This window comes from Macrosteles quadrilineatus, unplaced genomic scaffold, assembly GCF_028750875.1.
Source record: "Macrosteles quadrilineatus isolate MER2022 unplaced genomic scaffold, UCM_ALF_1.0 Scaffold_3__2_contigs__length_128488019, whole genome shotgun sequence".
NCBI lineage: Eukaryota > Metazoa > Arthropoda > Insecta > Hemiptera > Cicadellidae > Macrosteles > Macrosteles quadrilineatus.
Window position 1 is genome coordinate 122381123 of NW_026542596.1, and position 18207 is coordinate 122399329.

Consider the following 18207-nt stretch of genomic DNA (forward strand, 5'->3'; position numbering starts at 1 on the left):
TTCTGTTTCTTCGCATTCCAAACACCATTCTCTGATTCTAAAAATTCATAATTATTATTGTCTTGTACAAATTTACCATCTTCTTTTCGTATTAAAGTCTGTTGTAAAGTGGGCACATCATCTAAACTTTCACCCTTTTCCACATTAGTAATTTTCCGTTTCTTAGCATTCCAAATACCATTCTCTGATTCTAAAAATTCATAATTATTATTGTCTTGTACAAATGTACCACCAGCTGTTCGTATTAAAGTCTGTTGTAAAGTGGGCACATCATCTAAACTTTCACCCTTTTCCACATTAGTAATTTTCCGTTTTTTAGCATTCCAATTTTTATTCTTGGATTCTAAAAACTCATATTTAGTTTTACCTTGTAAGAAGACATCACCTTTTCTAGTTAATGTCTGTCCCAAAGTTGATACATCATCTACAAACTCCCCATCTTTAACATTACCAAGTTTACGGTTTAAACCATTCCAACTATCGTCTTGTAAATTTAAAGTAGGTTCACTACTAGCCCTGGGTTCTGCAGGCTTATTATATGGATTATATAAACGATAAAATTTATCTATAAACATATTTTTATTTAATAAATAATTCCACTTTCTCTCAATTCCTCAATAATGGAATCTATTTCATTATCCACTCCTGAGTTACCGGCTTGGCGACTTAGCCAAAGAAGTCTTAACCTATCTACAAGCTCATTAGGATCATCCCAATAAATATAGTCTATTTTCTTACCAGTCACTTGTCTCAAACCTTCACCAACAGATTTAAAAAGAGGTTTAATTATATTAAGATATTTAGTATGTCTATTACTTGAAATTGGTGCACCATCTTTGTAACTCTTTAAATGTCCATTTGTAGCTTCCAAAATTTCTTTATAATTTTGCAAATCAGCCGGAGTATAATCCTCAGGTTCTTTTAAAGTTAACAATTGCCACAAACCTTTTGTCCCCTTGTAGGTTTTATTTGCAATTGTAACATCATCATTGGCAATATCAACTTCCTTATTTCCAATAAAAAATTTATTTGCTTCTCGTCTAATACCATATGTAGTGTCTGTCATACTACTTTTACTGAGGTAATTTCCTAAATAGTCTGATGCTAAAAGACCAAAATCTAATTTCTGTGGGGTGGATGGTTGTAATCTTGGTATCATTGATATTCTAGATGGAGTCATTGGGAGTATCTCCATTCGAGGCCTCTCTGTTTTGGCGATTTTTTTTAATTCTTGTAATGGCTCTATTAAAGGTTGGAATGTTTGGAACCTCTCTTCAGCCTCTAGAAACTTGCCACGTTTTAAAGCTCTATATTTCTCTCGTATTTGATTTGCAGAGTCAACCAATTCTTGTTGAATGTTTTTCATCTTTTATTTACATTTTATTTATCTCATTTGACAAAGGATTGTACTCAAACACTTTATCATGTATTATCAAACAATATGCAGATGTATTTGCTGGCACATTTTCTGCAGTTTCAATCTCTAATTTAATATCAACAATTCCTTCCTTCACTGTTTCGTTCTGTCTAGAACAGTCTATTACAATTAGTGGATATTTCTTCATAAACTCAGCCCTACTAATCATAGGATCTGGGATAGTATTATAGTAAGTCTCTCTAAACCTCATAAACATCTCATAAGCTTTAGAGACATCTCCATTTTCAAAGTCGAGATTTAAATCACTATAAGGATAATATTCAGAGTTTAGAAATACTTTGAGATTTTTTAACTTACAGTGATCAAATTCATCAGTTCTTTTTCGTGCACTATTATCCCTAGCTGTTTGGAAACCAAATATAATATACCTAGGCTTCTCCAAACTTGAAGATGTCTTTACTGACCATGTATGTCTTGTAGTATTGGGATATGATGGAAGTTCATGCAACTCTAAGCTTCTAAATGCAATTTGCAAATTTTTATTTTGCAATAACATCTTTTGTAATTGTAACTTCTCCCCATCTGATGGTATTACATGTGGCATCACCCATTGAATTGAGTTAAGTATAATTTTGGGAATTGCATCAGCAGTACCACTGGCTGGAGCACTAGTGGTTGTTAATATACAATTCAAATCATTTTTGGATCTTTTCAACACCAATTCTTGTTTGACATTTACTAATACCTTATTAAAATCCTCAAATACACCCATTAACAGTTCTAATGGCAAACAAGTACTAAACTTGCCACTTTTATGGAACTCTTTTAAATTCGTGTCAGAATCAAATGCCACATTTGACAATTTAGTTGTTTTATTGTAAGAGCTCAATATTTTCATAAGACTAGAAATTCCTGGGTTTCTTACAATGTCTATTTCTTTACCTGCGACTTCATATCTAATTTCATCAAATAAGAATGCAAATGCATTATTTATAAAATGACCTTTATCATGATTTTCAATTTCTCCCTTAATATACAGATAACTCCTACATGGGAGAGTTAGCAAATCTTGATTATTAATACATATTCGAATTTCATCAGAATTATTTATTGCTAAAGTGTTATGGGGAACATAGGAGTGATTTGTAATTTTAACCACACTATCGTCGAATTGGGATTTCCCTGTAACGTCTAGAAAATCTTCCATTTTTATTAATAGAAAATTTTAACTTTAGTCCTATTGATCGTAGGAACCTAGCATTTTGTATACTTATAGATAAATTCTTATAAATTCTCATATCTTTTTTATATGACAAGTAATTGTAGTTTCTTCTCCATTAAAGTCAATTGCCTTGTCATGCTGATCGGCAAATGTAATACTGACAACATCTAAACTTCTCTTATTTACAGGAAAATATATAATATTTCTTGGAACTTCAATAATTTTGTAGCCAGGAGGAGCTTCTGGATAAAAGCTATGTATGGTGTGTGATTTGTTTCCATTTAAATAGGACCCGTTTGCAATATTACATTTTACTCTAATCACATTTACATTATTAATGTTTATTTTATTTGTAGATTCAAACTGTACACCAGGAGTAGAAACACCTTTAAATCCCAATAAAACAGACCCTAAACATGGTTTTGTAAAATCAAACACGTGGCTAGAAAGTAATGTCGCTTTCATAGTTTTATTATTAGCTGTAAGGAAAAAGTCTGGGATTTGCTTTTGAATTTCCTTTGCAAGCTCAACCACCTCATATGTTCCTTCAGAAATTTCTATTGTAACTGGAGCTTTGTGGTCATAATAGAAAACATCATCACCTTCTCCAATGGTTAATTTGTTGCCTTTAAGTTTATTTAATTTTGGAATAAGCCCTTTGAATAAAAGTTTGACTTTAGTATTAATTAATGCTTCTCCATTTTTATGTATTATAACTTTAAGTTTACCATCTAATAACTGGTTTAAATCATCAACTAAGATCTCTCCCTTTGGTAATGTTTTTTTCTCTACTTTGTAATATGTTAAAGTATTTAGAGGTTTTTTCACATTAAATATAGAATTATAACTTTGAAAATCAACTAATCCAATTACATAATCATCATTTAATTCTATGGGAGGAAAGAACACTGACTTTAGCTCTGGCTCTGTACCCGAAAATGTTATTGTAAATGAATCCATTTTTATAAACAAAAATTTTTTATGAATGATAAACATAAAATTCCACAAATAGAACTATTTAAATCTTGTATTTGATCGGTTGTATAGAATATTTTATGTCCCTCAAAATATTTAATTACTTCTTTTGGAGGTTGGATTCCAAATGGGTCAAAATAAATTATAATATCTTTATTTTTACGATATGCTGTCCAATGTGTGCCAGATGAACTGTCTAAATTAACTATTCCGCACTCTTTTACTTTTGGTGTTAGATTTTTTAGCTCGTTTTTTAGGTACACCCCCCGGAAGTGAGGCACGTCTTTTGCGGCCTCTAACAGCTGGTAGTTGTCCATCTTTTTTATTAAATTTTAATCCCATTCCCATTTTTGCTTTTGCCTTCATCAAATTTGTCACCGCATAAGCTGCAGCTCTTTCAGCAAGATTTGCGTCATTCGCCGTTACTCTAGTCCAAGCTAAGTCTGCTAATCTCATGTCTGCTTTGTTCCGAGCAGCGGTATCGGGATTATTCATGTAGAATATGTCATGCTCTTTACAATAAGAGTCTAACTTATTTTTTGGAGGTACATTTTTGGCTAGATTTTGACGTATATTCGTTCCAGGTCCACAGTACCGATATGATGGTATGTGAAGTGGAAATGGAAGATTATTTATAAGAGTATTCAATAGCCCTCGACCCCTGTAAGGCTTTAAGAATAAACCTTTGCCTTTTTTACATGTTTTCTTATTATCATTTTTCACCATTTTTATTATATAAAAAATGTCTTTTATTCAACAAAAACATAAATTTAAAATAGTACATACTAAGGAAAATATACCAAAGAAGTTGGGTCTATTTCCTACCAATATTCGATGTGTTATTTGTGGTCCAAGTGGAAGTGGGAAGACGGTTGTAATTTACAATTTAATTGTAAGAAAGGAAGGATTAAAATTTACAAACTTATATTTAATATCTAAATCTTTAGAACAAGAAAAATATAAAAAAATAATTGAAATATTTAGTTTGTGTGACGAAGTGAAATTACACACGTTTACTGACTGTGAAATCACACCAAATGATGTAAAATCACAGTCAGTTGTTGTATTTGATGACATAAATAGTCAAAATATTACACAATTTTTTTCAATGGGTCGACATAAAAATATTAACTGTTTTTACTTGTGTCAATCTTACAGCAAAGTACACAAACATTTACGTGATAATGTAAATTTCCTAATATTATTTAAACAAGATGATTTAAATTTAAAACATGTATATAACAATCATGTTGGTAATGACTTTTCATTTAACCAATTTAGAAATCTCTGCCACCAATGCTGGGATAAAACTAAATATGGCTTTTTTGTAATAGACAAAGAAAGGTCAAAGAATAATGGCAAATATAGATTTATGTTTGATCAATTTTATAGTGACCAAGCGCAAGCGTATTGATGCCATCTTCTAGAATAAACCTCTTGTCATCGTCAAATGATAGTACTTTCTTGTTCATGGTTAAGGTTTGAAGATGATGATTTGTAGATTTAATTCTTGTCACATTCTCATAGTAATCTTGCCCAGTTGCAAGACAGTTCAAATAATGTTGATGTCTAAGGAGATGTTTAACTGTAGCACCATCAGCTCCTTTAGCTTTCTTCACCTCTAAAGCTTGCTTGTCTTCTTCATATAACCATTTTAGAGGAATATAAGAATATAACTTTGGTCTTAAACCACAATATTCATACATAATATGACCATCTAATTCGTCTTTGAACTTGCCTGTGACTTTTTTATTTTTATCAGAGTATAAGAAATGGTCTTTACTATATCCAGAGGTATCAAAATAGTGCAAGTCACTTTCTATTTCCTTGTAAAAGTCCTCTGTAACTATAGAATACATTAAAGAATCTGTATCAGTCATAAGAAATCTTTTGTTCTTAAATTTTGACATATAATTATAGTGGAAATCATACATTATTACTTTACTAATATCCAAAATGGTCATTCCCAAATATATCGGCTTATTAAACTTTACAACTAATTTATTTAAATGTATAGCATGTAAATTGTTATCGAACTTTTTGCTACAGTCAAACCTTGGATTAGTGACATATTTTGTTAATAGTGACTCATCCTTGAGATATATATCACGAAACTTGCGTTGGTTCATAATTGTTCGACCAAAGAGACTATTATTTAACAATTTGTAAAAGTCTTTTTCAAAATCATTTTTAGCACATTTGCGTTTTTCAATATTAAAATTAATATAGGGTGCAAGCCATTTTGATTGTCTAAATTTTAAAATTCTATAGTATTTTGTAGCAACCAAACCTAATTCCTCATATTTTTGTAATGCTTTATAATGTAAAATATATTTAGTTTTGTCATTTAAATTAGGTATTAATTTGCCATTCATTTTCTCAGGTGCTAATGGATAGTCATTATGTAAATCATGTAAGCTTTTATCGTATTTTAAATCAACTTCTAAGATATATCCAAACTCATCATTTTGATTGTTTTTGTAGTCTATCTCATTCGTCCAACGAAATCCATCCACGGGTAGTGTCTCACACATAGCTGTGGAGTATAGCGAGTTACAATCTAAATATATTAAATACACACTTTCTTGATTGGGATCATAATGTTTGCCCATATATCTATTATTGGCTTTAGCGTAACGTGTAGAAATCATACTGACTCCTCCTCTGATTGCACTTTCTATGAACAAATGCATGTCAATATCTTGAAATAATTGTAATTTTATACCAGTCATTCTAAGACAAGCTTCCCATGTTAGTCCTGGAAGTGAATACATATGTACGGGGTCAAGTTTGTAATCCTTTAAACACAGGTCTCTAAATGTCTCAAACACATCAGCCAGTAGCAATACATCTGTTTTAAGATATAAATCATGATATTCTTGTAAATTATGTATATTAAAATGGGTCCAGACATTTTTAGCATGTTCATATTCGATGGGAGAGATATGTTCTTTAGTTAAAGTACTGTAAAATTTTTCAATTGGAGGTAGAGACTCTGCAAACTTATCTGGTCCTGTCATATATTCATAGGGAAATACGCCTTTGCGTTGTAGTAGTGGATTGTCTATGAATCTAAATGTATTTAAATTGGAAGCTAATTTGTATAATGGAAGGGACAGAAAGTTATAGGAATCTAAAAATACTAAATCATCAACAGAGAATGAAATGTACTTTTCCATATCTTTGGCTATGCAATTTAATTTACGATTAAACTTTCCCAAGTGTTGCATAATTAAATGTCCATCGTAATTTTTCAAGTTATGGAAGAATACTGGTATTTTCTTTGTTACTTTATAGTTTAAATTACAATCATTGTGGGCAGCTCCACGGTATTGGCCATTTGAATGACAATGTTCTCGTACCCTATCAAAATATAGAGGCTTTTCGCAAATGTGACAATGTGTTGAGTTTTGGAAAGATGCCTCTTGCTCAGGAGTCATTACAAGGGGAATATATATCACCATTTGACTTTTAATAAAATCATAAGTCTCAAATAATCTTTCGAAAAACACATCCATAACATTTGCACCACTATATAACTCTTCAGAAATAATCTTAGAATCTTTTACTACGACAAATGCAAATCCCGATGGAATATGTATATTGGAGTTTATAAAGCACTCAAAATCAGCATAAATCACAAATGGGGCTTTAAGTTGATATTTATAATTTTTAAATTGTAATGTATCTTGTTTAGACATTTCCACTCTTTGAGCATCAAAGTTCTTACAATATGTTATATGATGTTCTAATTTATCTTTGGTGTAAAAATGTTGTAAACAAAACTTGCAAAAATACTTCTTATTGTTATGTTTTGTAGACCGCAGCATTAACATATTAAAATTACGAATTAAACAGTAATGTGATTTACGACCTTGTTGTAATAATAATAGATCTATATGAGTATTACTATTTAGTTTGGTTCTTCTTAATGGATATATAAATTTTTGGTCTTCAACTCCAAATACATTAACACTTATATTATTCTTTCTTTCAAATTGATCTATGTCAGATATTTTTACGGGATATTTTATATTTGTCATGTTCAACTTACCTACATAGGGTGCATAGTTAGAGACTCTATTAGCATGTTTAGCATTCCTTGGATGTAAAGCTGCTAAAATTGACCAAAGGAAGCATTTATTATCAACATTCTTTATATTTAAAACTGCTTTTGTCAATTTAATACTTTTTGGTGTGGGAATGTATGACTTTGGAGTTAGGGGCTTATACTTGTAAACGTGCAACTGCCAATATTTAGTGTGGTCATATATCCATCCACTACCTTCGGCTTGATATTTGTGTATGGAAGCGTCAATCTTTAAAAGAGCATTTTCAATTTGAGGCTTTAAATCTCTCTTCTCAATGGTTAGTATAGTAAGGCTTCTGAAATCTGCAATACATTCTTTCTCATTAACTAATTTTCCATTTTGATCTATTGTATATTTTATAAATTTGATTCTCCTTACTAAAGTCCATTTTATTGGTAGAGGACAAGATTGAAGAGTACTTTTAAGTTCAGTTTTAATCGATTCACCAACAAATTTAATCATTGTATATGGACATTTGTTACAAGAATTTACGTGTCTTTTAAAATGACCAACAACATTTCTTTTACAGAAATTACAAGTCTTATGAGTTTGTAATATATGAGATTTTAGAGCTATGTTACTATCACAGATTAAATCACAAACTTTGCACAGTTTCACCTTCATTTTATGTATTACCTTGTAGTGGCGAATAAGGTTGCTTTTTTTGGAGAGCGATGCAAAACAATGTTGACATGTGGTCTTCATTTTTATATATGAAATTAAAAAAATAGGTTGGCATCTTCTATATAGTAGAAATTACATTTTTACAATTTAAATTAATGAGAAGTAATAATTCAAATCATAATTTTATATTTTAATATTCAAAACAATTTCATACAATAAGATTTGGCAATTGTAATTTTCTAAATCAAAACTAAATCCTAAATCTTAAATAAAAACTCTTTTTAGCAGAATGCTGAGTCTACATTTATACAGAGTTAGTGTTAGTTATTTTAAAGGAGACTTGACAAAATTATATAGTGAATATAATTCGGCTAAGTTTTTAAATAATAACTTGTGCACACTTTTGACTCAAAGTCCCCAGTGATTGAGATTCGGCTAAGTTTTAAAAAAATAACTTGTACACTTTTGACTCAAAGTCCCCAGTGATTGAGATTCGGCTAAGTTTTAAAAAAATAACTTGTACACTTTTGACTCAAAGTCCCCAGTGATTGAGATTCGGCTAAGTTTAAAAAAAATAACTTGTACACTTTTGACTCAAAGTCCCCCGGTGCGTAAAGTTTGGCTAAGTTTTTAAATAATAACTTGTACACACTTTTGACTCAAAGTCCCCCCCATGAGTGAATTTGGCTAAGTTTTAAAAAAATAACTTGTATATATTTTTGACTCACTTAAAAATAGTAATAACAAAATAAGTTACTTTTTTGGATAGAGAAGCAGCACACAGTTGACATGTAACTAAAAAACAAAGTTAGCATCTTCTATATGGTGGAAATTACATTTTAGACAATTTCAATTAATGGGAAATAATAATTTAAATCAGAATTTTAAATTTTAATATTCAAAACAATTTCGTACAATAAGATTTGGCAATTGTAATTTTCTAAATCAAAACTAAATCCAAAATCTTAAATAAAAATACTTTTTAGCAATTCAGATTGCTGAGTCTACATATATACAGAGTGAGTGTTAGTTATAGAGAAGACTATGTTACCTATGTTAAAAGGGACTCGACAAAATTATATAGTGAGTATAATTCGGCTAAGTTTTTAAATAATAACTTGTGCAAACTTTTGACTCAAAGTCCCCTAGTGCGTGAAGTTTGGCTAAGTTTTTAAATAATAACTTGTGCAAACTTTTGACTCAAAGTCCCCCATGAGTGAATTTGGCTAAGTTTTTTAAAATAGACTTATATACATTTTAAGTTCCTTAGTGACTGTTCAAAATACTCTAAGTGTTTAAAAATAGATTTATATACATTTTAAGTTCCTTGGTGACTGTTCAAAATACTCTAAGTGTTTAAAAATAGACTTATATACATTTTTTACAAGTTCCTTAGTGACTCAATTCGGCTAAGTTTTGAAAAATGGACTCGGGAAATTAGCTACACTCCTAAGTTAAAAGAAATACAGGGTATGAGTACAAGCATCAATTACGTCACCAATTGATCCCATGACCCGACACGCGACAACATATTACAATTAATAGTCTAGCTTAGATGTCAAAGACTTACCATAACAAGAAGATCCAGGTGGAAGAGTGAGTGATGATTCCGTAGAATGCCCCCCTTATATACCACAAAATTGTCTAAATTAATTTAGAACTTAACAATGGAAATTGAACAAACTGAAATTGAACAATTGAATAATTGAGGTCAATCAAATCAAACATATTTGGTAATTGTCTAAACCTGCCCCAGACAGACTGGCACCAGACAGGCAGAGAATGTTGACAATTGGTTTTGATTGGGGTCATTAGGTTACACTCTCAGTCATTCATTTGAGTCAGGCATAGTTTACACATAGCCATAAGCGTGCCCGAGTTCACGCGCAAACCTCACATGATTTTGAAAATATACATGGGAATGGATGTGGATTTGAAATTTTAATGGAGTTTGAACATTTATATAGGCTTGTATTGGACGAGATCCGGGTCTTTAAAAAAGTGGCCAAAAAAAAAGCTCACCATTTCCAGACGTGATTTTTAGTATTAAAAAAGTAGAAAATTTTTGGGGGTGTATAGGTCGAGAGCTGGGTCTTTAAAAAAAGTGGCCAAAAAAAGCTCTTCCATTTTTTTCTCATTTTTCCCCTATAAAAAGTGCCCTAAAAGTGCCTCTAAAACGCCGAAAGTGGGGTCATATTCTCCTATTATATCTACTCTTGATTATCGTCTTCACCTACATAATCGGTTATAATTACGTTTCACCTTCTAATTATACAATCGGTACCTAATCATCTCACGCCGACTCTTGTCAGTTACAACGCGAACGTAAACAAAACCACGCTGTATCATCTGTATCTACAATACAGTAGGCCAAGGTTATTCGCCCACTCCACAAATTGAAGACATACTGTATTCCTTCCTCTATGTAATTTGTGCTTGACGTCACCAAAACTCTACATGTTTTACTTTCTCTCCCCGAACACTGTAAATGGATACATTATTGTTTTCGTGGCCCATTTTGTTTCTGGTGGCAATTTTCGTTTTGGGCGTCTATGAACCCAAAAAGTTTCGAAGTGATGTCTGTGTGCAGAACTACAGACCACTAATGGTATGATTTAAATGAAATTTAGTATGTGTGTTATAATCCATAGTATCTTCAACCTCTTATTCTTCTTTTTTTGGGAAATTTTGAGTTTTAATGGTTATTATCAAGCATAAGCGCATATTAAATAACGGAATAATCTGAAACAGATTGAAAGATTTTGACTGAAGTTTAGTATGCCACAGTCCTTTAACCCTGAACATAATTGGAACAACCTTACAATCTTGCTGTAAAAATTATAGTTCAAAAGCTATTGCAAGTTTTGTGAATTTTCTCACAAAACCCCTTAAGCTACCCCGTCCTATTACCCCAATATTGTCCATATCAGTATGCATTTGAGGCAATACTTCTTACTAGAAATCAATTGTTCTACTATCACTTGTTAAAGGTAATTCCAATTGATCATGGTGTTATTGATACATATCGATGTTTATTTCCACGCTTTTGTATTGAAAAAAACATTTATCTTAATTGAAAAATTCCACTGGGAAAACTTTTTAGACATACCAGCTTTCAAATCGCCGAAAGTTTCCTATTAACATTTATTTACTGAAGGTAAGTTGTAAAACGAAAGGGAAATCTAAATCTTTTAGCTCTAATTATAGCTCTCATAATTTGATTCAGGCCTACTCTTCTTTGTAGATTGTATGCATCAGTGGTTGATGTAGCTGACGGTTTTTTTTATTTATCAAAATGTAATCGATATTCCTTTCACGTAGGTATCATATTATTTCTGTTCATACAAAAATGACACGATTAAAAAAAATAAAACAACATGTGTTTCTGTCAACAACAAGTGTCGACCTTGGCCCTTGATAGGTGGTGTTTTGATCGCTACGTTCTCTCGGATAGTTTTTGAACTCGTGCGTGGAATCTGTGGGTCTGTGGGTGGGAAGGCAGTAGGTCAAAGGAAACAGTTGAAACCCTAGTCAGGATAGAATCAGTATAACGGCCTTGGACGAGATTATTGACATGTTCGAACCGGTTCGTCGTTATCTAGCTAGAACTAGAACTAAATAGAACTGACTTTTGGGAGTAGAGTAGTTGAACCTAAACAAATTTGATCAATTCTCTATACTGATTGATTTTACCTCCGCAGCAATTCCTCAATTTTTTTTATTATTTGTCCACAATTGCAGAATATTCAACTAATCAGGATATCCTACTTGTTAACAACAGCGATTATTTGTAAGACAATAATAGGCAACGGTTTTCTTGAAAACTTTACCATGCTAGCTGAAAACCTTTGTCTATTGCACACATGCATTTAATTTACTCTGAAGGGAAGGCAAGCCATATACCTCAGTGTTAGGTGTCCCTCGAATTGACCTTGTGTTTTGAGAATTGATTTACAATAAGTTGACGTATCGGTAATAACCCGGTCTTGAAATGAAAATATTTTTAATATTCGTCCGGACTAAACACAAACTTAAATAAGAGACGAGGTGACGTGATGGAAAAATAATGAAAATGAGTTTGGACACATCCCACATCCTAGATGATTACTCTGAGTCTTTATATTTAGAGTGTTCTAAAAATGTGCTCTCAAAGATTGGCAGTCATACTATTCGCAGATTGGGATCTATTATTGGATTATTTGTTGATGCATTTAGTCAATGTGTTTCTTATCTCTCCTCCTGATCATCTTTATAATTAGTAGGCCTACTAGTAGGTCTGCGGCTATACACATGCTTTGCTCCTTTCGGTGCTTTCACACCAGGGGTGCCCACAGGGGGGTTTGATGTCGCAAAATGCGACATCAGAAATTTATTTGGGGGGGATTTTATGATTTTGGGGGGGATTCAAGCCAGTGGTTGGTTAAAAGCACATAAAAGATTAATCAGATAATTTTTACGACCTCAATTTATTACTGGGGTGATTATGCAATCAAAATCCCGTTTGACATTTTATCTTGATTAATAAATCATTTTATAATTGCTATAAAATATATAGATACTTTTATGTGGATTTCCACTTTCTGGCTCGTATCATGTTTGACAGTGAGAACAACTCCATGCCAACTGCTGTCAAAGGATTATGGTTGGCTTATTAAATTGTATATGCAATTTGAGTTTGTTTTTAGCTTTCATTATGAACTCATTCTCAAATAGTCTCATTGCCTTGAGGACCTATTGATGGTTTTTTAGGTTTGTTTATTATAATATATAACTTGATTCATAAAAAACCAGTATTATGATAATGATAATCATTTTGCTTTTTTTACAACATGAACAACAACATGAAAGCTTGTGATAATATTTTCGCTCTCCCAAATAATTATGCCTGGGTCATTTATTCATTGGAAGAAATTGACATACAGCACTGTGACAATTTAATTAAGGCTTTTGATAGGCTATGTGTTTACGTTAACTTCAAGAATCGAAACACATGATTCTGGATTAATTAAATTGTATTTGTTATTGTCTTTTCTTGAATCTAGAAAGAGCTTCAAACAAATTTTACTAGTCTTAGAATAGATATATAATTATTTTTTACGCCACACTACTCTATTTTGACGAACTTCCCATGCAAGGATTTAGTCCAGAAAACAGCTGTTTGTCGCCAGCAGCTTAATCAAATGGGGTTTCATACAGTACTACTGTACTGTAATGAGTTTTGCCGGACACCAATCAGCTGATTATACTGTATTTGGGTGGCAATGAGTGGTTACTATCGTACGTCACTCGTCCAAAATGTGTTGGCCGGACTCGTATAAAAAAAACCACTACTCGACTTCGTCTCGCACGGGATTCAGGACTAGTAACGTAATATACTATTTTACCACACTATGATGTTTTTAACTGTTTTACATATAGATACATTAATTGGTAGCTGAAAGTTACGTTTTGCAGGCCATGCCAGCTGTCGTCGTTATTCGGGGATCGAGCAGGTTTTTACATCCCTAGGGCCGCAAAATCAGCTGCCCGCTTACTTTCTTAAAACATGAATGCATATTAAATACACAATCAGTATCCATAGCATTGCAATAGAGTTGTTTTATTGTCACCGCTGCCTAGCAACTATTTATTATTATTTTTGCTGATTCCTCAAATCATTTATCCACATGACCTTAAAGTTGTAGTTGTGTTGACTATATCAGTGTGCAGTGCATTATCATTGAGGTGAATTAGTGGTAATAGGGTATAGTGTGGTGAATAGCGTTCGTACCACGGACTGAAATGGTTTTGCAGTTTCCGATCGTTTTAAGTCCTCGACTTCGTATCGAACTTAAAAACTATCTCGAACCAGCAAAACCTCATTTTTGGCCCTAGGCACAAAATATACTATTAATTTTAGGCCTAGTAATATTTTTGAGACTGAAAATTTTACACTTATTTAAAAAGGACCAAACTCAAAAGTGGATTAAAGGGCAATTTAGAAAATATCTCAAACTTTTTGACATAACTTTAAGTACTTTCTCCCCTACAATTTAATATGGTAAAAGAATTGTTTATGTAAAAACCCTGATCCCAAAAAAGTGGTTTTCGAAGTGTTGTGTTTGTCTGTCTGTATGTGTGTATGTGTGTATGTGTGTATGTATGGTACAGAGCTACAGACCACGCCTGTGGTCCGAGTCCGATTTTGATGAAATTTGGTATTTTAGGTACCTACCAATCCATGGTCTCTCCAGATGTTTTTTTTTCATTTTGGATTTTTAAAAGTGATATTCCATAAAACCCTATAAAATGAAGGATGAATAAAATTTTCTCAGAATTGGCCCGAACGATTTTGATTAAAAATTAACATGTTATACTTTTTGACTATGACAAACATTGTATAAACCCTCTATGCCGTAAAAATTATGGTTCAAAAGTTATTGCAACTTTTGTGATTTTCCCTTTTAAAACCTATTAATTCATGGAAAATCGGATTAAAAAAAACTACATGGCCAATTTTGATTCAAATTGAGTGCAAGTAAAAAATCCAACTCATTTAAATGAAAACTAAACAAAAAAATAGTTTGCTACTAGAGTTTTAAAGCAAAATTGTCCATTTAAATTGGGTTAAAAGTTTTATTCAAATGCTTAAATTCCCATAAATTTAAAGAAGTGTCGGGGGCACCCCTTCCCTCCCCGCATTATAAACATAACTATGGGTTAGCCCCCAGACCTTCCGGCATGGGTTAAACAACGAATTTGGGGGGGATTCTGCGACGTGAGCTTTGGGGGGGATGGGCACCCCTGTTTCACACTATACGATTTCGCTCGTGCGGTTATTAATCGTATTTGTAGTCGACCATTGGAGCTTGAGTACGCGAAATAGAATTTAGATCCGTATGAAATACAGTTACTCTTTCATTTTAGACACAAAACTTAATTACACTACTCAGTGTAAAAAAAGCTTGTGAAAAAGCTTTTAAAAATTTTAGTAAGGCTTTAAATTTCTAGGCAACCTAGTGTGGTTCATAAGTGGCGCTGATGCGTGTTTAAAAAAATACTCTATCCATATGATTTAATTTGAAAAGATAAACTTGCCGTATTTAAAAGTGTAAAGCTACTTACTCCTGCTAATATTTGCTAATGTAAGTCAGATTCAAAAGAATCTAGTAGCATATCGCATTGAAGCAATAAAATCAATTCTCGATAATGATGTTCCAAAAGATAAAGATGTTTTACAATAATTCTTCAATTTTAGCCAATCCTCTTTAAATTTGGCTCATTGTATGGATTTCACAGAAAACTATAAAACTCCAGTAGTTTTTCTCGGGTTTCAATGTGGAATGCTATTTCGCATTTCAATGTTGGTTGGATTAATACATAATGGTTATGAATAGTTAAATATATTTATGCTCAAGTTAGGAGGAACCGAATTGACAAACTAAACTGTTAAAGCTGATATTCTCGTGATCATTGCTAAGGCAGTGTAGTGGGTAACTGAACTGACATTTGCTCCACCACTGTACTGTACTATCAGCTGAATGATAAGACCAGATGACGTAGACCAATCACGTGATGCGTGGAGGTGTGTCCCTTTGTCTTATCATCCTTATGCTCATAAACTGTGAGAGTAAAAATTATTGTAAACACAGACATAATCAACGTATGATAAATTTTGTAATAAGATGATAATGTTTACATTGTAATTTTAGGTTGAAATTGCCTTCGAATTAATTGATCGGTAAGCTAAAATTGTATTATAAGGGAGATTGAACGTTTAATATAAATTTTATAAGTGCATAGCAAAAAAAAAAAATTAAAATTAAATTAAATAAAAATACCCCCGCCGCAGCAAACCTGCAGACTAAGCGAATTTCCATTTGCCTGATTGGATTTACACTAAAATGTCTCCTTAAAAATATCACATTCATTCCCTATTTAAATAGAATCAGTTTAACACATACTTAGGTTCGCTGCAACAGGGAGGGTAAAAGTGTTTTTTTATGTAAAATATTAATTGTTAGTAAGAAATAAAAACATTTTAAAAATTTGGGCAAAATATGTTAATAAACAAGCAAACCACAACAGTTTACTTATTCTCCATAAGAATAACATGGGAATTTTAAATTAACAATTTTTTGGAATTTTCTCCGTAACCATTAGGCGCATTATAACGCTTCAATACAATAAATTATTTGTTTTTTTAAGCTCTACTAAATAGTTTGGAAAGAAATTGCAAAATTTTATGTTTTTTGGGTCAAAAATTGGAAAAACCCATTTTTACCCCATAAAAGCCCCCATAAACCCCCGTTCCCATGGTCCGATCATGCTGGTTCGCGAACTCGTTCGAATAAACGTAGGTTTACACGTTTGTACCAAATTTAATCAAAATCGGATCATTTTTGCTTGAGTTATCGCGCTAACGGACACACATATATATATTTACATATATATTTATATATATATAAATATATATATATATATATATATATATATATATATACATATGAATTTGAACGGATGGTGTTTTTGGCCTCTAGGGACCTCAAAACGAAAAAAAAAAATCGGTCCCGGGTCCAGGTCTTACTATGAGTACTACGGTAATAGCTTATTCCCTATATGGGAAATTCGCTAAAATGAAACCGTAGCTTATATTTTACCTTAAGTATTTAATAAACAAAATATTTACAAATGTGTGGACCAAAACAGAAATTTAATTTTCCTCCTCCAATTGGTGGGACAGATAAACAAGTCTAAGTGTAGTGAGTACAGTAGTGGTGAAAGTAGCCCTCCTAACACATACAGTAATATGTTTCTGTACAAAGAGTGATTCTATTTTTGTATAGATCAAATATTGTATGGAATATTAACAACATGAACAACGACTGCGACTTTAGCTTGATGGAGACCGTTGTTTACCAACCCTCATACTGTAGCCAATGAAAACTGCTCCACATTTAATTTAATGCAATACCCAATAGCATCTTTTAATTATTGTTATATATCTGTCTGCAGGTGGATCATGGTATACGGTTCCCCTGGGATGCCAAACAGCAGAACATGATCATTGGGAGTTTCTTCTGGGGCTACATCTGTACGGAGCTGCCCGGCGGACGGTTGGCGGAGATGGTTGGAGCTCGGAGAGTGTTTGGATACTCCATGTTGGCCGCTGCTATCATCACTCTCATCACTCCCTTGGCCACCAGAGTCGGCTACGTAGTGGTGGTCATCTCCAGGGTCCTACTGGGGTTCATGTTGGTACGTCTAACTACAGCCAATACATGTCACAAGCCGTAACACAATCCAAATTATGTACAAATATAGAGAGTTACTGTTTAGAAAGAAAACAAGCTTATAGTTGACAGCCCTGCTTCATTTACTTCATTACTGATCAGCTGATATTAATTGTTGCATTGTTGTCTACAGTTAAATGTTATTGGGATGTTTTTGCAAGTAAGACTCAATAATGCTTTTTTCTCAAATGAAACCCTTGTTTAAGGTTGGTTATTGAAAATCTATGGGAAAATACATATTGCATTAGTGATCTTTACATTTTATACAGCTCGGCCCTGGAATCTTACCTAGAAATTTAGTTGCAAACCCGTCTTGCCATAAACCGATGATTTATCTTCTACAAAAAATTACTATTTTACTAACTATACGCTTCATTATCTTTAGGTGTTTAGTAATGAATTGGCCAGCTTAATAAATGGTCCTGGGCAAAGAAGAAGCTAATCTTAGTCTGCAAAAAGCTTATCCTTGCATTCCTACTCAGCTTGAAATACAATTCTTATTGGTATGCATCACTGCTTGTTTTATGATAACATTTTCACTCTTTATTCTGAACTCAAATCAATCTCTGGCCTTTACCTCAATGTATCCCACTGGGAGTTTGAAAAAAGTGCATTTCATCACACTGGGAACTAAAACTTGAGCTC

At 32.5% G+C, this 18207-nt stretch overlaps 1 protein-coding gene across 1 annotated transcript in view; it reads left to right on the forward strand.

Moving 5' to 3' along the window:
* Nucleotides 1-18207, forward strand: part of LOC128990265 (sialin-like) — a 64903-nt gene that overhangs the window by 33035 nt on the left and 13661 nt on the right. The window contains exon 4 of the mRNA XM_054412580.1: nucleotides 17285-17527. Coding sequence (XP_054268555.1) covers nucleotides 17285-17527 — 243 coding nt within the window. The remainder of the gene's footprint in view (nucleotides 1-17284; nucleotides 17528-18207) is intronic.